Raw genomic sequence first — 27,272 nt, forward strand, 5'->3', positions numbered from 1 at the left:
GGCACTGTACAAAGATCTAGAAAGAGGCAGTAAGCAAAAGGCAGAGGGAAGGTAGTAAAATGCTGGAAAGTATTAGCTAGAAGAAAGAAGTTACTAAAAACATAACTGATGTTGGATTGCCATAACAAAAGGGAAACTCGTAGATAGGAGTACAAAACCCCCAGAGACTTGTTTTGAAATCATAAGTTCTATTTTAATTCAATTTTCATTCAGTCTTAGCAACCAGCTTAATTTTCTGTGCAGAGAGGCAACCTTTGTAGTGCTCCAGAAATGTTCCATGCATAGTCTAGGATGCTTTCTGGCTCCTGTTTTTTTCTTTGTTATGTGCTGGGAGTCATGGCTCACCTGCATCACTGAGTAAGGAAAAGGCATTAAACCCTTTTAAAATGATTAAGACAAACCAAGAAGATTAACGTCATCTTTTTCTGCTTCAACTGTCCTTAGGTATCTCAGCAATCACCCATATTAATTAGGCAAATGACTTAATATCTCTCACAGTGAGAAAGAGCAGCAGGTGATTTGCCTGCTGAAGTGCTTATGTTTTTGTATTCTCGGGGCTCATCCAAGAGAAGACCAGGGCTGCCGGCCAGAATGAGTCCAAATGCACTATGACAAAACCACTCCTCTCTCTTTCAGTGGAAACTAGCACATGAGGTATCATGAGTAGATACATCGTTTGCTTCCTGTAAACCTGGCAGCCAGATAGCCCTTCCTCATCCCAGCGGTGCCAGGCGCTGGGAAGAGATCACTCTGTGTTGGTTCTCAGTGGTAGATGCCAATGAAAGTACAAAAAAAAGTGTCAGGTGAGGATTTCCACAGTTAGGCTGTTAGACCCCAAATGAATGAAGGTAAATGAAACTTCTCTTGTCCAGAGAAGGGCAGCAAACCTGGTGAAGCGTCTGGAGCACAAGTGTTATGAGGAGCAGCTGAGGGAGCTGGGGTTGTTTAGCCTGGAAAAAAAGGAGGCTCAAGGGAGACCTTATCATTCTCTTCAACTGCCTGAAAGGAGGTTCTAGCCAGGTGGGGATCGGCTCTTCTCCCAGGAAACTAGCAACAGGACAAGAGGGCATTGTCTCAAGCTGGCCCAGGGGAGTTTTGGGTTGGATGTTAGGAAGAAGTTCTTCACAGAAAAGATGATTAGACATTGGAATGGGCTGCCAAGGGAGGTGGTGGAGTCACTGTGCTTGGAGGTGTTTAATGAAAGGCTGGATGTGGCGCTGAGTGCCATGGTCTAGTTGACAAGGTGGTGATTGGTCATGTTGCACTCAATGATCAGAGGTCTTTTCCAGCCTGCTTGATTCTGTTATTCTGTAACTAACAATTTCAGCAAAATGTACCACAGCCTGTAGCACCTATTCATCACAAGCCAGTGAAACTGATACAAGTCTGCAAAATGTTTTGGTTTCAGTTAACTCAGGGTATTCAGGCAAAAATAAGTTTACTGGAAATATTTTGACTTGTTCATGACTCACTTGTTTTTACGAACCCAACACTCTTTCCTCACAAAGCAAGTAAATATGCAGGCAAAGAAAACACATTTACTATAAAATGTGTGATACCACTATTCTGTAGTTCTGAAAGGTATTGTCAGCTTGCCCTTATTCAAAACCATTTGAGGGGGTCAGGGAGGTGTTCATATGGTGACACTCACTATGTCCTGGCTTGGAAACCTGTTGCTTTGGATTTCTAGTTTAGCTTAGAACAAAAGATTGCCGAGGCATTTTGCATCTCCTGGGGGTTGCAGATGGATCATAATGATATTCTTGTCACTGGTTGTGCCCGGCAAGGCTTCTGGACCTTATTGCTTCTCACATAGCAGCTGCCAGGGACAAGAATAATTCTCACGCTTGGCAATCATCTTTACTTGACTTGTGCACATTTACATGCTGTTCTTCTCTCTAAAATGCTCTTCGTGTAAGTGATAGAAGGAATCATCTCCCTTTTTAATCATTGAATTTGCTATACAGATTTTTCACTGAGTCTGTGGAGGGCTTTAGCTAATAAAAATGTGTCCTAGTTTTTAAGCATTTATAGAATGAAAATAAGAGAGGCTGCCATGACCAAAACAGAGAGATTGACAAGATAGAAAACAAAGCAAGGATAAATGGGAGAGTAAATTGCTTTCCACCCTTTGTTTTACTCTAATAGAAAAGATAAGGATTGAAATGATTTTTTTTTTCCTTTAAGTTGTTCTTACTGTTTCAGCGATTTGTCAGCATTGATGCCTGAATCTCAGAACACTTCAAGTTTTGGAGGCTTCAGGACCTCTACAGCCAAATATTTACAGATTTCTAGACCTCAAGCAAAAACGAAATACTGAGTTACAGAGTGTATATGAGGATGTTAGAGGTCATCAAAGTGACCTGACTGAGAAGGGGTTGTGGTCTCAGTCCTTTAAAAAATAAAATTATCAGATTTTTGCTAAGTTTTTCATACCACTTTTATCAACATCAAAAATCTCAGCATTATAAAATAATTTTAAAATAAGCATTAAAAAAATGAGTGAACTTCTTAAACTAATAGAAAAACAGAGAATATTAATAAGATTATTTTAAATATTTTTTACCCAAATCAAAAAAGCAGTTTACAAAATAGTTGAAGACAGTGTAGAATGAGTGTCTTTTTTTGATCTGTAAAAATATCAGCAGGATAGATTACTTTGAAAATTTTTAATTGTCAAATACACCAATTTTTTAAACTGTGTAAGTCTCTGAATTATCTTTGTGGTCAGTGATTTGCACTGATAGCTTTATAAATTTAATGAATAATCATCTAATTTAGAGAGACCCATAGTCAGGTTATAATTTTTAGTATTAAAATCCAGCCTAATAGCGAAGAATGTTGCACATCTACTTAGGTATTATGGTTGCTATCATACTTATATACATATATTTGGGTCCCAGAATCTGAAATTGCATTAAATTTTAATTTTAATATAATGTATTTTGACAGGGATGTTCTTACAAAGTTGCATCCCTGAAGTTTACAGAACAATTTAAGATGGCATCATTGTGGAGAGTGGGACCTGTGCCTTCAGTTTGTCTCAGCAGAGCACTGACTCCTGAATCATATGGATTCTCCCAATATGAATCTGGTTAGCAAGTCATTCGTGACCATTCATTAGAAATCTGTTTTTGTTAAGATCGTAGTAGATGTTGGGGATAAGAATGTCATGGTGCAACAAGTAAAATACACTTTGGTAGCTGTTGACAGAAAGCATCCAAGTATTTGATACTGGGCACTTCTAGATAATCTTAAGTTCTTCCACTTGCAGACCTCACGTCCCATATAAACATCTGACAGAATATGTTCATGTAGGTTTTTTATAAATTACTAATCCAGCCTTCTGGTGACTTGGGCTGCAAATGCCAAACATCTGAGTTGTTTCAGGTTATTTTTCATTAACTCACAGAACCATATTGAATGGATGTTTTAAAAGTCAGAGTTGAAGAGGTCATGCAACTGGGTGAAGAAATGAAGACAAGTGACCTCTTGGTGAATTTTAATAAAAGGTTAGATCACTAAGAGATCACTTAGCTTGTTTTTTCTACATTATTGTAACTTTTCTATGTCAGGATCACTTTTAAATGAAGAAATTGTGTTCTTTGCCTCTGTTGCTAGAGCCTGTGGAGATGTTAATCAGGTTCCAAGGCTGTCTCTGAAAAATTGGCATACAGACAAGTGACTGCAATAAAAATGCCAAACTGCTGAAATACAAGGTGTATTTTGTATCAGCCTGCACTTGGTATTCATTAATCTATGGTGCACCGTATTCCAAGCTCTTTATTTGGTATTGACAGGAGAATTAATGGTGACTTGTTTTTAAGTTGTTTTTGTCATTCTGTGGAGGTAGTGGCTCTTCCTTTACCAGTCTCTACGTCATTGACCTTGTTATCCTGTTTTCATAATTCCTTTCGTGTTCTCTTTCACTGAACAAAAGAAACTTGTGTAGAGAAGAGACAGTCTCCTTTAATTTAGTCAAGTGTCAGTTTTGCTGCAGAAAACAGTAGAACAACATTGCCTTGCAGGATGAAATTTTAAACAAGCATGAACACTGTGCATGTAACGCACAGTGTATGTAATTTTTTTGGCTTCTTGTTTGAGTAATGTGCAAGCGGCACAGAATCCCAAAAAGGTTTGTATACCATGCAATTTCAGTCCAGACCTTGGAAAGGCAGGAGTCCAGTTATAACTCTGTGTTACCAGTTGTCAGTATGGGAGAGCAAGAGGTTCAATGAATCTTTAGTTGACAGTGGGGAGCAACATTTTCTCTCTCTTTTATCTGAGAAACAGGTTACTGTGCTGAATATGAATAGTCTGCATCCGTATCTGCTTTTATTCAACAATAATGTGTGAGCCACAATTTGCAGATTTTTGGACTCATTAAATGGCTTGATAGCCAAAGGAAAAATTAAGGAAACAGCTAAGTAATATTTAGGAACACATGTAGCTTTCCATTATTAAAGCATATATGCACCATTTGGAGGATTTGGATATTATTAGAGTTGTGCACCATAGGTATTCTGGGCACTACTATGAAAATATAACCCCTGAAACTAACATACTTTTTAAGAAAAGGCAATAAGAAATCACTCCTCAAGTTACAGTTCAGTTCCAACAGAACCAGTCCCTGACAATTCATGTGCTGGCTAGGTTCAGTAGATTAGTTCTAATAATTATCCCTTGCCTCTGTACCTTCTGAAGTGGTAGGCTGCATTTTCCATGCAGTATCCCACTCCAGCCAGTCCATGTGTGTGAACAGGAGGGAAAGGATGTGGGTGGTATTGCTGCCGAGTTTGCCGCTGACATGCCCAGCTGCTGTCCGAAGTAAATCTGAGCGTGCAGGTTGAAGCAAACAAATGGAGCGATGTGACAGGCAGCTGTTACCCACTCTGTCTTGTAGTGTTAATTAAGACAAATCAGCTCCTGCTGTCTCTCTGCCTCGAGTATTAAGTTCTTAGTGAAAACTCTTTGCCTATGCTTTAGAGTTATAAGGATGTATTCATGTTATCATTGCTTACTTCAGGCAGCTCAAGCAAATTTCTTAAGTATGAGGCCTTTGAGAGTGGAGCAGAAAAAGAAAACATTTGTACTAGCCAAGAAGCTGTTAACAAACAGTGAGGCATATTGTGGAAGAGCATTAATTATCCTTTGCCATGTAATTTATGTAGCTTTTATGAAGCAGCTAAAGAGACTAAGCTAAACCCATTGGAATCACCATGAAGATCATTTTGCATCTAAAATAACTGAAAAATACCAATATTCTTGACCCAAAATCCCTTTTCAGGTAAGACTTCCTCACTTTTACAAGTTTCTGAATGAAGCAGAATTTCACAGCATTGAAATTTAAAACTGTTAAAAGTATATGAGAGTGAGCAAAACTGAGAAGTGCAATTTGACCAAATAATTTGAATATAAGTATTTACATAATATAGCAGCAACATTACACACTGCATCACGTTATTGCAATAGTGCTTAGCATGCATCTGTCATAGATAATGTGCAAGTTTGTGAGCATTTTGAGGGTGGGAGGTTTTAGATTACCATAATCTAAGCAAGATGTGTGAGGTAAGGTGTTGGCTTCCAGATGATAAATCTGTTTTTTTGATTTCCTGAAATTTATTGACATTGCCAAAGTACTGGCTAAATGTGTATCCCCCTCTCTGGTCACACTGTTGCACCGTGTGGGAACTTGTCTGTTTGTCTGTCTCCGCTGTGGGTTTTCTCACCGCATTTGGAAAGTTTTCAGCTGCTAGTGTGTGTTATTTGTATCAAGCTTATGAAAGAAGTGAGTGTTAAATCCCAGGTTTTTGTCAAACCTTTTTTAAAGCCACAGACTTTTTGACTCTTTGGGGACAGCAGCTTGAGGATCATGCAGGAAAGGGATGGGAAATCTCCCTGCTGACCAGTCTGTCCAGCAGAGAGGAGTGCTTGTGCCCTTCCTGAAATGAGTGTTGGGATGCAGGCCTGAAGTGATGAAAAAGAGTTTAGCCAAGGTATTGAGGGAGAACAGGAAAAAGTGCTTTTTCACATGACCTTGTACAAGTAGGTTTAGTGTTTATTTTATGCTGGGGTTCAGTCCTGAGTTTCAGCCAGTAGACCAGAGTCCTCTCCACAGGCTCATTGAAATGGAAATGGTTTTGCCCTGCTGCTATGGAATGCAAATTATTTTAGGAATGTTCCTGGGTCTTGAGGCTTTCTAAAGCTCACACTTAAACAAGATTTATTTTTTTAGCTCATTTTATCCAATTCTCATAAGAAAATAAGGATCCAGAAAGATGATTGGTGCCTTGATCCTGACCCAGCAAAATATGAAGTGTAGGTTTGTCTTCATGTGTACAAATAGTTCCCTGCAAGTCAGTGGTGGAAAAACATGGGAAATGCAGAATTGCTTTGCTGGATCGCAGTCAAAATGCTGAGTGCTTTGCAAAGCCAAACAAGAGCAGCCCTCAGTAAGGCAGGCTGGCATGAGATGCCGTTTGGTATCATTCCCTAGGAATTTGTCTCCCTTTTGTTACTATCTCTTTTTAAAAATGCTGTTTAATAGCATTTCTTGTTATCAGGGCACTGGAGATGGGCAAAGACTTGTCTGCCACAGGTCTTTTGCTGACCAAAATAGACCAGCGTCAAGTGATACAGGCTGGGAAAATTATGGTGAGAGACAGTGCCATATTTCAGAACAGGAAGAACTTGCTTTGAAACATGGAGTGGGATTTGTTGATCTTTGTGTTTCTGGTATCAGGGTACAGGATATAAAACATATTTACTTTTAATGAAAATTGGGGTTTTTCTGCTTTAAACTGAAAACAGACTTGGATAGATTAGGTGCCCATGTGTGGACCATATTTGATGATGCTACATGTTGAGGTGATCATAACCAGGTTAGAATATTGTTTGGTTGGTGGAGGTAATGGTAAGGCCGGACTTTTTTACGTATCCAAAATTAATGCTCAGTATAGCTTTGCCAAAATATTTGGTAAGGGATCCAAAAATTTTCATTAGGATAACTCTTGACATCACTGGGAACTGACAGGGCTCTTGGTTGCTTGCATACTATTGCATTTAATCTGTACAGATGCGTATAAAGTTTCTTTCAGCAGTGGGACCGGCTTATGTATTTGTATAGTGTCTGTGTGTGCGTAAACACAATTTAAAACATTATCATGAAGGCATACAAAATATCCTTGGTAAATGCATTAGAGAAAACATCCTTGAGGGCACAACTTTTGTTCATTCGCAGTCTGCTTTATGATTTTGTATAGTTCTTTTACCTCTGCATAGTCCTTTATAAAAGAGAAACATGTTACATTTATAATTTTGGGTTTTACTTAATTTTTATATTCACAAATAAGACTTACTTAGGGAACTTCTGCAATATTAGTGAGCCAGATTTCTGGATCAGGGACACAAGGTTTTGTGTGGGGTACTGCTCAAGTTGTTTTGCTTAATCAAGGGAAAGATGCAGAATCCCGTACATAAAGAAAGAGATGATGGCAACACAGTTATTCTGTTTTGTAATTATAGAATAATTCCATGACATGAAAAAAACCCCCAAGTAATGGTAAAAGTACAAATTATGCTATTTTATATTATAAATAAAGTGATTTATAATTTCATATTTTTCACCAGTGAGGGACTCTACATGTGGTAGATAAAAAATGCACAGAAAATCTCTGTTGATCAGGGATACCAAACAGATCACATGTTGGATCAGTTGTACTCGGCATGCACTAAATCCTGATGTGGAGGTACACGTGGGACTAACATAAACTTCAGGAAATCTGCGCAGGTTTCTTTATATGAAGATTTTGGCCCTGCATATTCATTTTTCCCTGTTGGTACTCTGTTAATCTTAAATAATTTCTATATCATGATTTTCTTTCCTGTTTATGAATTTGGGAGAAAAGAAACTGTGTCAACAGTTAGCCCAGCACAAGCACTTGCAGTAGCCAAAAGACCACAAGTAGGGACACTAGTGGAATGCTAACGCTATGTGATAGATGTGTTGTCTCCTGAAGGTGTTTTCTTCTGAGGGATGCAACCTGAGTCATAAGGTGTGCTGAAAGTTAAACCCCAGCAACTGATTTCTATGGTGGGAGAAAGAGTCCTTCCTGATTTAATCTCAGTGTAAGTAGGTTAAGTGTGGTTTTCCTGTCACATCTTTGCTTGTGTATTTTAGACAACTGCAACTCTACTACTTACCATAGATGTCTTGAAAAAATACATTTACTTGTGTTTTACCTTTATGCAGTTAAAATATGATAAAAGGTACTTAGATAACAATGTCACTTACATGAAGCTGTTGTGAATCTATAAATGAGTTGTGCCAGGCATTCTTCTGAGTATCCAAGGAATAGCAGTGTCCCTTTTCAGCTGCATGAGTAAGGTGGACAGATGACTTCACATCATGAAAAGAGTCTTTGGTGACTGATTAGCTAATGTGCCTCTTTGGTGAGCAGCGTGAAGCTGAGGTTCATTTGAGGGCCCCATGATGTCAGATCGCTACAAAGAGTATGCTTCTGTTGACAGTTGTCCATGTTTTTGGACATTGTGTGGAATTCTGTAATAACCTCTGAGGACTTATTGGAGGGCAGAAGCTGAGTGGTTTGAAACCATGTTTCCACTCACAGTGAGTTCATCATTCAAAAGCTCTGATCCAGGTCTTTGCATGGCATAGGTCTCTTTTGCAGGCAGCGTGTTCTCTTGTTATCTACAGATGGCATCGTGTTGCAAGCACAAGGGTATCACCTGCACTGTGAAAGCTTTTCCTGTTGCTGCCACTTATGGCTCTTCCCACATCTGGCCCTGCTTTTCCCTTGGCTTTCTGTGGCGTGATACCAGGGAGGATAGATGTACATCTTCTAAAAGAGAGGTCAGTGGAAGAGCTCTACCACATGAAGCCACATGAGAATCTTTGGGTGTTACATGCAGGGCAGCTGTCTTGAACAACAATTTGTAGTCTCATGTTGCAGACATTGCAAAGGTCCCTGAGCAATTTCCTGGCTTCCCTTGTCATGGAGTTTGTTGTCTCTGGTAAAGATGAGCTTCAAGGCCAGGGAAATAAGTGCTTTTTTGGTAAAACCTTGTCGTCCTCCTAGAACTCTGCAGTAAACTGCAGTAGCTGTAGAAAGTGGAGTCTTTGCTGCCCTTCCATTGTGAACCACTGGTAAGCAGAGAAGTTATCAAGGCCATTGCTGGCAGCCTTCACTGATGTCTTGTGCATCATGAACAGCCCCATAGGTCCTGTGCAGGCTGGTTTTCCTTGCTGTGCATTTCATTGTGGGAGGCACCTTTCCTGTAGCAGTGACCTTGATCCTCATTGTGGGTCCTCCTCATGAACCATACTTGGAAAATGCTGCCTGATTTCATTACTTCCACGTCTTCTGCACCAGAACAGAACAGGTAACAGGCCTAAAATTGTGGCCTTTCTTACTGTGGACTCCGGGCATCCCAGGGCAGTCCCATCACCATCATGTGTATCTATCCTGAGTCATACGTGCCCACAGTGTGCCCACTACAATCACTTATAAAACACAAAATGCATAGTCTGTGAATTTTTGGCAATGGTGGAGCAACTGAAAATAACCCAAACCCTAAAATCCTGGCTCCTACAGAAAATACACTGTGACATGTCCTAGGCAGTTGTAGTGGTTTGGTCCAAAATACTCATTACTGTTTATCTGCTGTGAGATAAGAATTAGGAGAAATGCAAAACAGGCACCAAACTTGAAAGAATATAAAGAAGTTTATTAACAGACCTAAAAGAGGGAAAAAAAAATTATACCACCTTCAGAACTCTCCTCCTCCCCCCACCTTCCTCCCTTCTCCCACTGACAATGTGAAAAGACAACCCTTAAGATGTTCAGTCTGTTTACCACTTCCATAATAGCCTTGTTCAGTCCATTTAGAAAGAGAAGTCTCTTCTTGCTCATGCTATGAAAACATTATCACAACGAGACAGCCGCCCACTTCCAAATATTGTTCAGTCCATTTAGGAAGAGGAGTCTCTCTGCCTGCGTGTGAGTCCTTTCCCCCGACTTGCAGCTTTTCCCGCAACTGCTTTCGAGGGTCCACTCTTGAAGTTTTTTGGGGTACAATTTTAAGGTTGAGCCGTTCAGAAACAAAAACAGAGGCCCTTCTCCTTCCCTGGGAGCAAAGGGTCTTCATCATCTTCATCTTTAGGACTATCTCTGGGAGCATCTCTAGGAACTGAGGTTTTCTCCTTTCCCATTTGGAGCAAAAGTCCTCATCTGGTTCATCTCTACGGACTGAGGTTTTCTCCTTTCCCGTTTGGAGCAAAAGTCCTCATCTGGTTCATCTCTCCCTGTCCAAACTTCTCATGAAATTACAGCTGCATCAGCATCTGCCTATCTCAGCGCAGGTGCTTTTGCTCACGAGTTGAACACTCCACCCCCCATATCTTCATGGAATTACAACGGGATACTCTGATATATCATAGCTTCACAACAGACTTTCAGCTTTAAGCATCTCCTCTCTCTCTTCCCTCAGGTTTTCAGCTCTTCACAGCAATAAAAGGGTTAATCTCACCTCGGCCTTGCAGCTTTGCAGCTGGAATGTTGAATTTTTCTTATCTCAGTGGAGAGCGGGGAGAGCCGAGCCGCTCCGGCTGCCCACAGCAAGGCAGTGGGGGGGGGGGTTCCACGGCTGGAACAGGTCCATCGACTCCAGGATGGCCGTGGCCCGGCCCGGCCTGGCCCAAGCAGGGCCTGGCCGGGCCCGCTGGCCCCCACTCGGGGCCTGCAGCCACCTGTCCCAGCGCCGGAAACGAGAGAGAGCTTGGAGGGGGAGTTTGCCTATTCTTAAATGTGGATCACAGAGGTGATCACAACTTTAAGTGGCTTAGAGAATTGTCCATATTCAAACTGGCCAGCTGATAGGTTCTATCAGTTCCCAGAGGAAACTGTAAGCACCCCTTAGCAAGGACGTCCCTTCCGGGACTATGCCTGCTAACCTATGACAGCAGTGCAGAACCCATCCCCACTTCCTCTAACGGGTGCAAACCACTTTCCGCCACCACAAAGCATTGAACTTTTCATCATCCAAAGTGCCTGTAATCACTGCTTTGCTATCTCTTGACTGTTAACCATCTATTATATTAACCCATCAAGTCCTACTCAACCTAAATGAGTATTTTCCTGATACCTGAAAGCCTGTAAAAATCTCGTTAGGCTTTGCCTCACACTTTCAAGGTTCCAATTTTCTTGTATGGGAATGTCCCCTACTCTGCTTCTCTTCCTCTTCTGTCCATTCATTGATGAGAAAGGGGGATACTTAAGAGCAACCACAAACAACTTCTTTTGACTCTGTGGGCAGCACAGCAAATTTGGCGAAAAAATGGCCAATATACCTACAACACTTTGTGTAAAGGTCAGTGTGGTACATCAGTGTAGTTTACAAGCAGAGAAAATACAGAAGATTGGCCAATGTTAAACTGAGGCCAGCATGGCCACTGGCCAACCACCTGAATTTAGATGGACAAGTGACTGATGTGGCCAGAAGCTACCAGACACTGTGCCTGGTTGGCACAGCGTGTGTGGCTGCCACAGCTCTGCATCTGTTGGAGCCCCCTTGGTCAGGGGGCCATACACTGCACAAGGGGTGCCCTTGTGCCCGTGAAGAAGGAGAGGGATTTATGGTGTGGTTTTGTGCAGCTGGGATGACAGGCAGTTCTGGGTCCACGTTGAGGATAACTGCAGGTAAGAGCTGGCATAGCTTATGAAGGAGCTTGTAGTTCTACTTAAACGCCCTTGCCCCTGCAAATACACTTTGCTGTATTTATCCTCACTGTGTCTGAGATAATGTCTGAACCAGCTGCTGGAAGAGGAGCAGCACTTCTTTGTGATGCTGTGCCTGATGTTCTTCTGCTGTGCGAGTGGGTTGCGTTGCAGTCACTGGGTGCTTCCTCTTGGTCTGTAGTTTCTGTGCCCTTCCCAAGGACTGGACTTGGGCACTTTGGGGTTGCTGCTGCTAGGACCACTTCATCATAGAATTGTATGGGGGGAAAAAATTTCTCAGGTTTCAGTGGCCTGTGGAGAAAAACATTTTGGTGATTTACCTCCAAAATGACATCACAGAACAACTCGGCAAAACATTAATTGGGGTGTTCATGGACCACAGTGTCACTGCAACAAGGCTGGATGGAGGATGTGTGGGGGCCAGGGAGGGCATGGAATGAGGCTGCACTTTCTCATGACAGGAGGCTGCTGCAGACCAGATGTGTGAGGGGGAAGGTATAACTAATGACTCAAACCATATGGGAGGAAAGAGCTTGTTGTGTTGCAGTTTAACAAGTAATTGGCCTGCAGCTTGAATGCCAGCACAGTTAAATTACTTTATCATGAATCTAGTTATTCAATGGGGGAAAAGAAATCTTTATTAGTTGATGGTCCTGCTTTGACAGTGATAACATGTAGCCTGCTGTTTCTGGGGATGACAAAGCCTGGTGCGTGTATAGTCACATATGGATGCCGTTAAAATCCACTGTTCCCTCTGCAAGGCCTATATTTTTAGAAATTAACACCACAGACAAGAGTCTTGCTCTCAGCCAGAATGGAGTAAAACTGCAGAGTAGATTTTTTTCAGAAATAAAGTGTTTTCTGGGTGATGGAAATCAGACTAGGACACTTGCTGCTTAGGAAGCCTGCTCTCAGCATGCGTGTTTTTATCTGGAAAGAGGACTCAGTGATGTGGGCCCCTTTACTGCTGCTTTCTCACAGCACAACTCAGTTCTTGCAACCAGCTCCAATTAATTTGGAAGCATCTTACTAATGATCATTGTATTTTTAAAAATGAAGATGTTTTCTTTGACCTGTTTCAGTCAGCAACAAAATACTGCTGTCTTCAACCATTAATCCAGCACTGCCAAGCCCACCACTAAACCATGTCCCTAAGCACCACATCTACATGTTTTTTAAATACCCACAGGAATGGGGACACTTCCCATGGCAGCCTGTTCCAGTGCTTGACAACTCTTTTGGTGAAGGCTTTTTTCCTAATATCCAGCCTAAACCTCTCCTGACACAACTTGACGCCATGTCCTCTTGTCCTGTCCCTTGTTACTTGGGAGAAGAGACTCATCCCACCTGGCTACAACCTCCTTTCAGGTTGTTGTAGAGTCATAAGGTCCCCCCTGAGCCTCCTTTTCTCCAGGCTAAACAATGCCATTTCCCTCAGCCGTTCCTCAATCAGACTTGTGCTCCAGACCTTTCACCAGCTCTGTTGCCCTTTCCTGAACTCACTCCAGCACCTCAGTGTCTTTCTTGTAGTGAGGGGCCCAGAAATGATCACAGGATTCAAGGTGTGGCCTCACCAATGCCAGATACAGGGGGATGGTCCCTGCCCTGGTCCTGTTGGCCACACTATTTCTGACACAGGCCAGGATGCCATTGGCCTTCTTGGCCACCTGGGCACAGCTGGCTCATGGTCAGCTGCTGTTGACCAGTACCCCAGGTCCTTTTCTACCTGGCCACTTTAGCCACTCTTCCCCAAGCCTGTAGCACTGCCTGGCATTGTTACCCAAGTGCAGGACTTGGCACTTGGACTTATTGAACGTCTTTCTTTCATCCCAATTCATATACACACACACCTTTAAACACTGCCTGAAATTTTCAAGATTTGTACAGGGAATAAAATGGCATATAGTGATGTGATTTGTACTGTTATTTGTGTGTCTCCTTATTAATACATGCATTATTATTTCTGTAGCTCCAAGTAGCCTTATTCAGTCATTGGGATACCCGTGTGTTGGGGATTGCTCAGACAGCTACAGAAGCCTCTGACTCTGCTCCTATGTGCTTATAGTAAAATTTCAGTCAAAAACCAGCAGATGAATGGGAAGGGAAAAAGATGAATGAGTTCAGCAGAAAGCCAAAAGTCTCCAGAAGTCTTTCAAGAGAGCAAATAAAATGTCTTGTCCTATATTTGGTTAATATTCTTTTTGACTCTGCAAGGGTCAGAACTGTTAGGATGAATACCAGGTATATGAGGCTTAAACACAGAATAGCATGCAATGGGGTAAAATACATGATGCTTGAAAATTCTGTTGTAATTGATGCCTGGAAAATACATAATAATAAATGTTAATGAAGATGTGGAATACAGTGAACTGCTCTTATTTAAAATGCATTACATTAATATTGCCAGTTTACATTGTCTGTGAAATGAAGTGGAATCAGTTTTTCTTTTCCTTTTCCTCTACAAATTGAAATTTCTTCCTTGTAAGATTTCTGTAGATATGTTCTCCTTATTTCCTAAAGAGCTAAAAGACTAAGCATGTGTTTACTAGCATGAGATATAAACATGGATAGTACTAGTTCAGAAAACTGATAATTCTTTTTTCATTTATTTTGTGTAGGTTTCCTTTGCCTGATCTGTAAACATGTCCACAGACCTGCTCTGTAAGTACATTTCCATCGTCCCACAGTGATTTTTTTGTACCATATGTTTTTATCGGATTCCCAGATGTACTCATGATTGATGTCTTTTATGTGAAGTATAAAGTCTGCTTTTACATTTGCGTTTCTTCTGAGACATCTGTGGAACAATATTACCATTATAATCAGCGGGATTATTCTTGGAGTAAAGCATGACTTAATATGAGTAAAATTGTAAAAATCTGTCCCAAGTATAAGAACAGACTGGTTCATTGAGACTTAAAATTGCAATTCTGTCTAAAATGTTTTATCTATCTTTGGCACAAATACCATCCCAGATTACTACAGAGTGATGTGCTCGGGGTTTTTAATCATTTTGTGAATTTAACTCCTGTGCTTCCAAGGCATCATTATCCCAGTCACATTCAAATCTCATGCCTTATCACTATTATTCATCCTTCTTCTTAACAGACAAGTGGCATATCCTTATACTTTGCAGTTGTAACTACCACGGAAGGTGGCTGCTCACGATTTCCCGATACTTGCACTCTCTTGCTCCAGCTTAAGTTATCTGAAGCATTAAGCACATTTTTTATGCTTATTGATCTGATCTACATGCTTTCTTTTGGAGTCCCTCCAGTTCCTCAGCTGCCTTTTTTTATCATTGCCTCCAAGGGCTACCCAGGTGCACACTGTGCAATAGAAGAGAGGGAACATTCAGACATGCGTTTTATCATTCTTCATTACTTCCTCAGAGGAACAAAGAAAACAGGGTTGGGGTTTTTTTCATTAATAACTGTAATCAGTTAATAAATATAAAACCATCAGTGGCTTAATGGCAAATAGCAATTATCTGTGGGGGTGAAACATATTCTTCAAGATCAAGTTATTTGTTAAAATGCATTTTTTGAATTTTACCTGTGAACTGGCAATTTCGGGGCATGCTTAAAAGCCATTTAGATACAGAGAGAACTCTAAAATAAGGAATGTCATATGCCTGACTGTATTGTATACAACAGGCAAAACTTAGCAGGAGTGAAATATTAAAGAAAGCAGAGGGCAGGTTAACTGCACAGGGATCATGGTCAAGACTCCTCAACTATACTCAGATGTTTGTCTGTTTTAGCAATTTTATGCCCTGGCAGTTTCACTTTTCTGTTTTTTTCAGCTCAGCAACAGTGCCTTTCTCATGTTCCCCCTAATGATCAGTGTGTTAAAGATGCTGTCACCTGAGCAGAGGCTGAAGGAGTTGGGCATGTTCCATTCAAAGAAGAGAAGGCTCAAGGGGATCTAGTGTTGGTCTTTCAGTACAAAAACGGTGGTTATAGAGAAGGAGTTGGAAGCAGCCTTTCCCCAGGCATGCGCTGTGACAGGACAAGAGGCAATAGCCACAAGTTGCTTCAGGGGAGATGCTTGTGGATGCAAGGGGCATTTTCATTGGGGGGTCAATCAAACACTGGAATAGGCTGCCCAGGAAAGTGGTGGAGTTGCCCTCACTGGAAGTATTTGAGATACAGCTTGCAAGGCCCTGGGTAATGCCATTAAAGGGCCTGAATTCAGCAAGAGGCTGGGCTGGTTGATTGTCATAGCTGCTCTCCTGCAACTTCAATAATTCTGCAGTTCTGTATTTCCTCGTGTCCTCAGCTGTCTTCTGCACAGTGAGCAGTCATGCCTACCGCCTGTCCCTGGTCTTCTCAGTATTGTACTGCTTGTGCTGTGCCAGGTCCTGTGATACTTGCTCTTGTTAGTGGGGTAGACAATTGTCTTCTCACTTGGAGATGTGTCAGTGGCCCGGAGGCAGTACCAGTGCTGAGGGGGCTTTTCAGGTTCCACCTGCTGGGTATTTGTGGCTGACGAGTAGTGCCTTGGTAAAACATCCGTGTGCAGGAGAATGCTGAAGAATGACATGGAAAATCTGTACAGGTGTGCAGTGACTTTAGATCTTTATGTCTGTATGCATATAAAGAAATATTTCAGGGCCAGCCTGTGAGCTCAGTACTAGCCTATACTAACAAGCAACAAACACTAGGGTGTGTTGGAGGGATAATACCTACCAGACTGTGTTCCAGGTAAGGAATTTGGATATAACCAAACTGTTTGTGGGGGAAAAGAGAAGGAGATGAGGGGCATCTAGACATGTGGAGCTGATGCCAGGTGGTCTCAGCACCAGGTCTCTGGCTCTTACTGTTTAGCAGTAGACATGTAGCCTAACCACCAGTCCTTAAGCTTGACCACAGCATTGTCTTTTGCTAATGCTTGGTTCAATACAAGGTCAAATTTTAGCATTAAAAATCTTGTTCCAGATTACATTAATGAAGACAAGATGTATAATTTTAAAAGTAAAAATTCCAACCAAACTGGAACAAACCCCCTTAAATTCCTTAGAAAAAACCCTACTGCAGTCTTAGGGCAAATTGCACAAAATAAATATCATGGTTGCACAATACGAGGGCTGCTGCCGCTAGACTTCAAACTCCAGCAGCTAAGTCTTCAAGCTTGTAGAAATAAATCAGAAAAGCCAACATTCCTGAGAAGTTTCAGCACAATGAATTTGAGGTAGCAAGTGTTTCTCTGGTTTAGATGGAGAAGCTAAGAAAAAAAAGACGTTCATGAAAAGTCTGTCAGCTACTGAGGCTTGGCTGGTCAGGGAAGCAGCAGACTTCCCTTGGAGCTTGTTTTTCTTTTTATCCTTGGATGAACTAGCGTGCAGTATATTATGCTGCCTGAATGTAGGGGTTTGTCACGGTTAGTGCTGGGGGCTGTCCCGGGAACGTAGGAAGGCGATGGGCATGAATGGAGCATGCAGTGGTCGGTGAGGATAGAGCCTGCTCTTCAGGAAACCTGTTGCTGCTCCTCTCAGCCCAGCCGGCCAAAGCCAGGCAGGAAAGGAGGTGGGTCTTTGATCTCTTTGTTGTAGCTGCTCCCTGGGAATTTGCTGAAATCAATGCCCTGTTTTCCTGAAGAAATGAATGGCTATGCCTAACTAGCTTCGTGAAGCGCTGGAGAATTCACCGCTTCTGTTTATTGACAGCTGAAAAGGAGCACATGGTCCTGAATGGGTCCTCCTGGGGAAACAAAACAGAGTGGAGTTAGACTTAGTTGAATACAGGGGCATTTGCAAAAGTCTGCTGAAGGAGGATGGCATGGTTCCTTATACCCTGTACTAGCACAGCCTGACATTTTACTAAAATTGCCATTTAAAATAAGGTAAGGTTTATTTTGATTTCCCATATGTAGTGCGATTATGAAATGTTTGCATTTCTGTTCTTGAGTGCAAAACCAATGTTTGAGTTTTATTCTGTCATGGGAAACACCTAAGTGACTCTTGTGCTGTTTCTAGCCTCTGTGTGTGTTCATTTGTTCTTTATCTAATGGTGATTAATGAATATGAAAAGTAATAGAAACTCAGTATTTGGGTCTTCCAGTTAGGTCATGAACATCAGTCGTTTATGTAGGCTATTATATGCAATTTTTTATGCCTTTGAGAATCAGCTGAGTTCGCATCAGATGATTTCTTAACTGGTACAGACTGCTGTGTTAATACTTACACACAAGGCAGTGACTAACAAGAGGGCCTGTCTGGCAGAAAATCTGGGACTCTTAAAATGCTTTGAAATGTGAGGATGTATTTCCAAACTTCTGTTTCCACGGGACTCAAGGCAAGAGGTAGACATACCACTACTCTTGCTGCTGGCTTTAGGTGTACAGGGTTTTTTTGTAAAGACAGCAAAGAATAGCAAGAGGAGGATGATAATGAAGAAGCAGTATTTTTGTTGTGCGAGTCCAGAACAGTTTATTAGACCAAGGGAATTTGGTATGTAATTCATATGTAAATTTTTTACTGAAAACAGGAGAACAAATCGCCAGGGTTTCTATATTAGTTTCTGTGGTGATTGAAGGAACAGATTTCTGGGCTCATGCAGCTACAGCTTTCAGGTGTGGCCCACTTATGATAGCAGGAAAAAAAAGTTAAGTAATGTAATTTCTTCCTTTGTTATTTGAAGTGTAAGGGCAAGCTCAGAACAGAGTAATTGCCGCCTTGCAGCCTCGTTCTTACATGGCAGTAGAAGCTGCTGTGTTTTTGTTGCAAACAAAAAGCATTAAAAGTGTCTGTGCATGGGTGCAGTAGTTTGAAAACTCTCAAGTAGTCCCCTCATTTTGAGAGAAGTGCTTGGGAAGTTTCATGTTTTGTTGGAATAGTTTGTGTTCCTCAGTCTGGCATTTTTTCTTTGAGTGATTTTGAGCTAGTCATCTTACTAGTTTTGTCTCATTTTGTGCTTTTCCCAGCAGATAACTTCTCTGTTTTTCTTGGAAGAATTTGGGCTCCATATGCAAACATGCTTTCTTTAGATTACATTGTGATCCTTGAAATGAAAATACATTGCTTAACTGTAGAGCATCAACATGTTTGCTTGTGGCTTCTGCTGTTAAGTTTCTAAGATTTTCAGAGACGAAATGCAAAAAAAGCAAATGCATTTATAATTTTTACTGAGATGTGAAAACACTGAACTCAAGCAGGCAGATATTGAAGTTTGTGGGCTCTATTGTCATTATTGTTATCCAAATGTGTCAAAACTGTTTTTTGACCTCACTTAAGTGTATTTATGCATGATAGGCATTGGAAGCCATTAAAATGTAAAGCTAATATAAAGTTAACATTTAAGTTGGACGTGAGATATATTTGTAGGTCCTTTCAGTGCTGTAATCTAGATATGTTATGAAAATGTTGAACAGTGAGGGTTCCTGGGTACTTGTAATGGTGCAAATAGAAAAGAATCACGGTTGTGGAAAGCTCAGTTGATCAGGGCTTTTTTAGTTGGTGTAATGGGGAAGAAAGTAGATGATTCATGTGTGACACGGAAGGTGCCACTTGTTCTCTGTTTCTCGGGTGATAAGACAAGGCAGAGTGTGTTATGTTTAACTTACTGGACTGGAAGGTGCTCAGGCAGATGTGATGGGGAGGTGTGTAGGGATGTTCTGGCAGGACAGTTGTCCCTTTGCCTCTTCTAATATCTTTATAAAATATGAAATTGTTTTGACCTATTGGCAGTGTTGAAGTGGAAGAAGTATAAAATATTTGATTTCTAACCAACAGAGTAAAGTATACCAAATACAAGGTGAGATATGTAATCATACAGAGCTTTAAGTAAATATGCATGTTAAATAGCCAGAGTTATATAAATACATATCTGAGGAATGGTTCTCCCAAAGTGATGCCTTTACCTTCTGTTGATCTTGTTCTTCGAGCTAGGAAAGTATGAAAACAGGAACAAATTCTTTGCAATTTTGCATTGCAAGATTGCTTCTTAGATTTGAATAATAGAGACTACTGTTATTGTGTGTGTGTGTGACTTTTGGAAATAATTTAAAGAAACTACAGATTAATCAGAAATGTAGAAAAAATATTTGAATTTTATTTGATCTCAAGCTGAGATGACTGTTAGCAGAATAAATAGAGCTGTATGGAGATACTTTATAATCTGAGTTGAGAGCTTAATCTATAGAAAAAAATCTGCAATTTTTTTAAACCCACAAATTTTTGAAACTCTCATGCAATTCTCCTATAATAATCTATAATTATGTACTTTGTATTTCTGTGTCTTACGGGACTGCCTTTATGCCTGAGGAGAATAGTTATTGTGAGGAAAATGTGCTATACTGCTGTCTAATTTGTTGCTGCCAATTTTATTATCCTTTCTTAGTCAGTCTGTTAAAGAAGCTCAGGTAGACATAATTTCTTTAGTACAGTACCAGTCAAGACATTAGCTAATTATCATATGGTTCCCTATAAAAACCTTTGGTGTAGAAAAAAAGAAGTAAATGTTAGATCTTAGGAAAAAGAAAACAAATAAATGGAAACACAGATACCATGCTTGCACATGTGAGTATTTTTTCATAGAAATAAATCCCTGTGTCTGTTCAGCAGCAGAGCTTCCCAATGCCTATGTGGTGTTTTTTAAAAAAATCACTTCGTGCCTTAAAAGAGAAGAGTAATTTAACAGGGTCATAAAGGCTAAGGATGAGAGTCTCCTACCCATTTTGTTCCCAAAGAAGCTGGGAATCAAGCATGCTTTTCCTGTTGGAAATGAAGCAAGGAATAACAGAACTTGTCTGTTATGAAGCAGATGCATAGTAAGAATTAAAGCTGTTCTAGTAAGCTGTTAATGACCCTTCATTTACAAAAGCAAATGCTTTTGAAAGAAGACTCCTTCATTTCAGTATTTTAGATATATACTTTAGGGTTCATTGATCAAAAAAAATTAACTTTTTTTTTCTCTTCATTGAGTTGGAATATCAGTAGGAGGTTTGGATGGCTCATTGAGGAAGTTAACTCAGTTTCCAGTTTTATTAATAGTTTTCACTGAATGTAATGTGTACTGGAGTGTTCTTTCAGGACTGGCCCTCCCAGGTCTCAGCCCTGACCAGTCCTAAGTGTCCATGTATTCACTTCTCTGCATGGACTTCTTTCTTTCATGATGTGGCTACTTGCGCATCAGTGGAGCCAAGTGCACAGACCAATACCTGCAGAAGTGGATCCTAGGGTTTAAGCACTGCGCTTTGATTCCCAGTAGCTGTACTTGCTTCGTGTTGTTTTACGTGCCTTTAAAGACATCAGGTTCTGCAGCCACAGGATGAGTACGATATCTCTTCGCTCTGCATGCCATGCTTCCTCTTTGCATTCTACAGTAAACTCATATTACTTTCTCCAAATTGTGTCTACCTGCCTGGTTCTTTCTTCCAGTAAGCAGCTGGAAATATATCCCAGCTGCTAGTGTCTTTGCTGGTAAAGTTCCCACAAGTCCATGCTGAAAGTCACCAATGGAAAATCAAGCATTGATTTGGGCTGGTTTTCTTAGGAGAGGTAGCTTTTGTCACCAAGTTTTCCACCAGTCTCCCCCACACAACATCTGGACTTGGTGGCCAGTAACAACCAAGTTCAATGAAGGAGCGAGAGACCCAATCTAAGGTTCCCTTTTAAGGGAATGTTGCAAGGCTTGGAAATATTTCAACTAATCGATACTAAGCTTTAGTCATTATAATTGCTGCACTTCATTTATCAGGATTGAAACTGTGGTGTTGACCTGCCATCAATAGAACTGTTGACTGTATTAATGCACTTAATGTGGTGTGTGTGTGGCTGTGTGCATGTGTATTTATACATATGTGCATTTAGGAAGATGTACTATTGGAGTTTTTTTCTGCTAGAACAAAGATGGGAGATTCTGGCGTCTGTGTTGAACTGCCACAGTAGCATTCACATTTTCCGCTAAAACATCTGACACTAAAATAAATCAACCGTCCTGCCAAAAATATCTCCAAAAGAAAAGTTCTTGATAAATATAAAATACTTCTGCTGTGGTAGGTAGAATCTGTGGTGTGGGAGATGCAGATTAGGGGGTCCAACATGTGGCCCAGGAGCCACAGGGTGCTTATGAGCAGTTTGGTGGCTGTGTTTCTGTGAACAGGGGGATTTTAGTCTTGCTGTCTGCAGTATAGAAGCAGCACAGTTTGGAGAGTGCTAGTGAAGACCTAAAGCAAGCAGAAGGTGTCACAGCCAAGGAGCCACAGCCTTGCACCAGGTGGGACTGCTGCTGACTGCTGGGGAAGATGGGCAGAGTGCAACAGGAAGGCTTCCCTCTCAGGAAGCTTTCTCTGGGCATTTCATAGGACCATGCTATGCTGACTCAGGTTCTTTCTCATAAAAAATAGTTGTTTCTGTGAATTTGCTGTTAACCTCCTTCCTTGTTTCTGGATCTAATTTTATATGATTTCATGCCAAGACAGTGGAGGGAGAGGGAGAGAAGGGAAAAAACCCCCTGGAAAATCCAACTGCATTTTTCAATATGATTGTTTGAAATGTGTTCAGCTTTCAGCAGAGAGAGAAGTCTCTTTGTTTGCTCTGATTAGAAGCTATTACATGTAAACTGTGGGAGGTGTCTTCACTTGAACTGCGCTCATTTACGTGTATGGGTTCTGATAACAACCAAACCCCATGTGGTGTACTGGAAATGTGACACGTAAGTTTTATCCCAAGAATAACCAGAAAAAGATTACGTTTTAAATTAGCTTTCGATCAATCAATGAATTTTTTGACCCCAGGTCATTTTTAGATGAATGAACGTACCAAGAACTTTGATAACCTACTTTATCAGACTGCAGTGAAGTTTGCACCTACATGCTTTCCCTCCTGTTTGGTTTGTTGGGGTTTGTTATTTTTTTTTTTTTTGTGGTGTTTGGGATTTTTTTCCCCTTTAATTTTGCAGGAAAGTTGTGTAAGTTAGTGCCTTTTCAGGTGTTCAAACAGTGAAGGTAACTTTTTTTCTGCGGAGTTTGTAAGATACAGCAGAACACAGGTATGCTTTTGCTGCACAGCCTTCATGGGAACATGCTGAAACTGCTGAATTTCATAGCCCGGCTGTGCTCCTTGGGGTTTCTCTTACTTTTTTGCTCCTAAGATTTGCTAGACAGAACAAGCGTGGTAGAAAAACCTCATTGGAATTGGTGTGAAACTGACTTTTATGGAAAGCTGTTTAAATTCCTTCTGGCTATGCCTGTTGCCGTACTTCATGGCCACCAGGTGAAAATCTTACTGTTCCCAGATGTGCTGAACTATCATCATGATGACTCCCTGTTAGGAACTACTAACAAATCACAGTGTTTGTTATCCCGTACATGTTTGGATAACAAATAGTTTTGCAGTTTGGAAGAATTTACATATTGGAACTTGTGTCGGCCAGAGAAATGCACACATCCTTTGTGTTAGGTTTCTTTACAGTCAGGTAAGTGCTGAGCCACCCTTCTAGAGGCATTCTTCCATAAGAACAGCTGGTAAGGATCATACTGCTGTGAGGAAGGAGCAGGTGCCTTGACAGATGATCTCCCGCTGCTGGAAACCCAAGGGTGTGCTCTCCTTCCAAATCTTCATTCTTCTTGTGAACAACAACAGGCACACATAGGATGGAGGTGAGGTGAAGGAAGGTATCACAGCAGATCAGTGGCTGGGTCAGGGTGCCTGAGGGCTGGGTTCACCTCCAGGGTTGGGTCCCAGTTTTAGGGAATTAGCTTGACTGCTGGTCTGACTGAATGTATGGGGTGGGGTGGCAGTAAGGCATGTTTGCTGTTCTCTTTCTCTGTTTCTGTGTCCAAATATAGTAACTCATTTTTAAAGTTTTACATTTTAGTAGAGTGAGGTCATGTTCCCATGAATATGTTTAATGTTCAGAATGATTTCTGGGGATATTTGCAAACCACCTACCGTTCTCTTTCCCAGGGAGGAGGCCCCAAGAGCAGTAGGCATTTACGTGCAGGGTGCCACTAATGCCTGAGCAGGACCAGGACTCCTCCTCACCCTTCACCTGTGTCTCAGGAGCTCCTGTCTTCTCACCAGAAAGCCTGGAGATGGCAACACAAGGCCTTGGTAAGGGGCCAATATTGCCCCAGCAGCATGTCCACAGTTTCTGTGCTGGTGCCACCAGGTTGAGACTGCAAGGCTTCTGGGCTTCTGTGTGTCAAAGACATGGGAACTCACTGCTTGAAATCTAAAGTTTCCCTCTCAAGCACTGCTTTTTTTTTTTCCTTCCTTGTGAGGGTGCTGTTATTTTGGGTGCAGGGTTATGTAAAACACTGCACCTGCTTCCCATATAATACAGTGTCATGCACAGAAGTGCAAGTTTTCAGTCTTTATCCAGGTGAGTGAGTATGATTGCAAAGTCAGCCTGGAGTGTGGTTCCTTGATTATTTATTTTTTCTTTTTTTCCATGCAGAGCTGAACAGTTGTATATCTCTGCTAATACAAGATGATGTTGGTGTATGACATAGAAGAGAAAAGGATAGATTTCATAGAAGATGAAAAGGAGACATTGAGGAAATGTTCACCTATTTTGATGCTGGACTAGGGATCAATTACTGCAGTTAACAAGTAAAGATCAATCTGTAGACAATTTAGCATAACAAAATATCAGAAGTTAATGGGATTTGAATAAAATGATTCTGAATTCTGGTAATTATAACAAGCTCTATTTTACTTCGATATAAATAGAATCAATTATTAATCAGTTAAAAGCTTCATTTTGCACATCAAACTTGGGATATAAGGCTTCTTTCATAAGTGTTTTTTACAGAGGGAATGTGTGTTGGTGGCCCACAATAATGGGAAAATAACTTGTGATTAAATGTTTGCTAATTGAGTACTTTGAATTTTTTGCCAAATAAATTGTAGAACAAGGATTTCAAGCTTCTCCAGCACAGAGTGCTGCAGAACAAACCTCAGGGCAGGAAATCCTCATGCACCTTTGCTGAAGAAGAACCAAGACTGGCATGTGCAATGTACCTCGGACAGAAAATGTCCAGAAGGTATTTTTGCAGCGTTCCTCTGTGTGAAAGCTGAACAAGGCTAGTGGAGCGCTACTGTTTTACTCCAGGATAAATTACTGTTGTTTGCTATGCAAATCTTATGATTGTAATTAGGCTAGGATTTGGACTGCTGTGTACACTGATCTTTGTTCCCTCTGCACATGGGAACTAATTCTAATGCTGCAAAATAGCACAGCAAATGCTGAGGTCTGCTCAGCCTCTGATCATTTCTCACAGGGTGCATTTGCTCCAAGTGGACAATTGAAAAGGAGTGATTTACCTCTGCCTTCACAGGGAGCCTAATTGTGCTGCGGGCATCTTATGGGCCACTGAAGTGTTCAGGTACTGTAAAGTCTCGCTTGAGCGGGGGTTGGAGAAAGCTCAGGAAGGAGGTCCTGATAGGCATCTAGTTTTTAGCAAACTGGTTTTAAAAAGGGATGTTCTGCTGCTGATTGTTTAAGGATCTGGTGGCATGTGTGAGCTGTCACGACAGTGATTGCAGTTCCTAGTATGGCTATGTATAGCTCCCGTTATCTGTGCAGCAGGGCTCTGTGTGACCGCAGCCGGTGGCTCCTTGCCCACACTAATGAGCTCTCCCCGAGGCCGGACTTGTGCCTGTGGGGGTGGCACAGTGCTCCAACCGTGCTGCTGTTTTGGAAACCAGTTTGTTGACTGTGCTCAAGTCCAGCTTGCCCAAGCTGCCTTGCCAGCTTTGCTACTGTTGGCTGTGGGAGCTTGTCCCAGTGCAGCGTGGCTGGCCCCAGAGCTGTCTGGAGGACGAGGCAGGCTGGCAGCTGAGGCTGCCAGGCTGTATAGTCTGCAGCAAAGGAGAACTGTCACCTAGACCTGGACTGGGGAGAAGCACCAGCATGGTGAGGACAGTACAGGTGAGCCACACTCACAGCCCATTCTCCTCCTTGGGAACACAGCTGCCGGTGTCTGGTCAGCTCATGTGGTGGGAGTGCATCCTGCAGGCAGCAGGTCTCAGTTTTGTGAGCCAGCCATGCCTCCCAGTATGTGGGAGAAGTGGGAGCAGAGGCATTCAGGTGCAGGGGTACCAGCTGGGGGTGTCGGGGAGATGTACCCTTCTCTTAGCCCCTCCAGCGCTGGTTGGCAGGGGTGAGCACCTCGTCCTTGTGTTTGAGGCGTTGCACACCCGCAGCATAGTCAGAGCCTGCATCTGCACCAGGGCTGGGCTCTTCTATATGCCTCCCTCCCCACTGCTGCAGTGAAGTCCAGCAAAATAAAAAGCTAACAACTACAAGATCTATTTGCTTGTGCAGTTTTATCTACAGACAGATAAAAAAGGCATTATTTGGAATTTTTTCAGAATCATTGCAAAGACAGAGGAAGAATGAAGAAGTACCCTCTAGGGGACAATATAGCATTGTTTTTCTAAAGATATAGTAAATGACACAATCTGTTTTTTAACTGCTTGTAACTCCTGTAAATCTCATTTATTTCTTTTTGTTGCCTACTCATCTAAATCACACCAAAGCAGAGGAATGGTGGCAGTTTTACTTTTTCTTGCATGCTTGCACATGACCTCAAATCCGTTCATTTTGTTTGTGTAAATACAATTTAAGAGAGCAAGGAAACTGAAAAAGCATTAAGGTACTAAGGTGCCTAACAACAAGCAGAAGAAATCTTCTTTGCAAAAAGTGATTTTTCTGACCAAGTGTATTTCATTTCTAGTGCTAATAAGACAAAGTGTGTGTTGTTTCCATAGCTGGATGGCACTCTATTTCAAAACAGGTTAGAGTGTGTTCTGAGGCTGTTATTGAAAAAAATACATTTTACTTAATTAGCCAAGTTAAAAAGGGGCATAAAATTCTGTGTGAGCTTTACAAACTGTGTGCTGTGGCTCTATATACATTCCTTTGCCAATGACATCTGTAATTTAGCATTGAAATAAAAAGGATCGTGACTTGGCCTGTAGTGATCTCTGAGGAAGAATGTGAACTTGACAGTTTTGCACTGTTAGTTTTGGGGAGGGAAATTACAAAGATCCCTGTTCCCTACAGTAGCCCCTAAAGTTGTTCTATTTTTAGTGCTCCAATCCTGTTGTTCTGGTACACTTGGCAATTTTTAGAATGCAATAAATTTGCAGTCAGGGTACTAACATGTTGGTGTGGGGTCAGAAATACAGTGTAGTGAATGTAATTCCAGTATGCCTGTTATTTAATAAGTCATTCTAGTTATCTTCATGACCCGTATAATGAAACATAGAAAATCTTAGAGCAAGCATTGGACAGCTCTGGATGTTTCACAGAATCGCAGAATGTTCTGAGTTGGAAGGGACCCACAGTGGTGATCAAGTTGAACTCTTAAGTGTATAGGGACTGAACCCACAACCTTGGTGTTATTAGCACCATGCTCTAACCAGCTGGGCCAGCCTCATATTTCAAGGTGCTGGGCAGCTATGCCAGGTCAGAATTCCAGGCCTGCTAGCAAGGTGCTTAAAAGCTCTGCAGGTAATTTTGTTCAGGGCTAGCTGATGTCTTTGTGTTGCTGCTGAGGTGTGCT

General features: G+C 41.5%; 1 protein-coding gene across 3 annotated transcripts in view; it reads left to right on the forward strand.

Moving 5' to 3' along the window:
* The window catches only part of PLAGL1 (PLAG1 like zinc finger 1), a 50,001-nt gene that overhangs the window by 5,680 nt on the left and 17,049 nt on the right, over nucleotides 1-27,272 (forward strand). Inside the window, exon 2 of one of the 3 annotated variants that reach the window (XM_032101969.1) lies at nucleotides 14,375-14,417. In XM_032101969.1, coding sequence (XP_031957860.1) covers nucleotides 14,399-14,417 — 19 coding nt within the window. In that variant the 5' untranslated portion in view covers nucleotides 14,375-14,398. Of the gene's footprint in view, nucleotides 1-14,374; nucleotides 14,418-24,967; nucleotides 25,089-25,527; nucleotides 25,634-27,272 lie in introns of those variants that run through there. The other 2 variants (XM_032101970.1, XM_032101971.1) reach the window with 2 other exon arrangements.

The sequence above is a fragment of the Corvus moneduloides genome, chromosome 3 (genome assembly GCF_009650955.1).
Source record: "Corvus moneduloides isolate bCorMon1 chromosome 3, bCorMon1.pri, whole genome shotgun sequence".
NCBI classification, from domain to species: domain Eukaryota; kingdom Metazoa; phylum Chordata; class Aves; order Passeriformes; family Corvidae; genus Corvus; species Corvus moneduloides.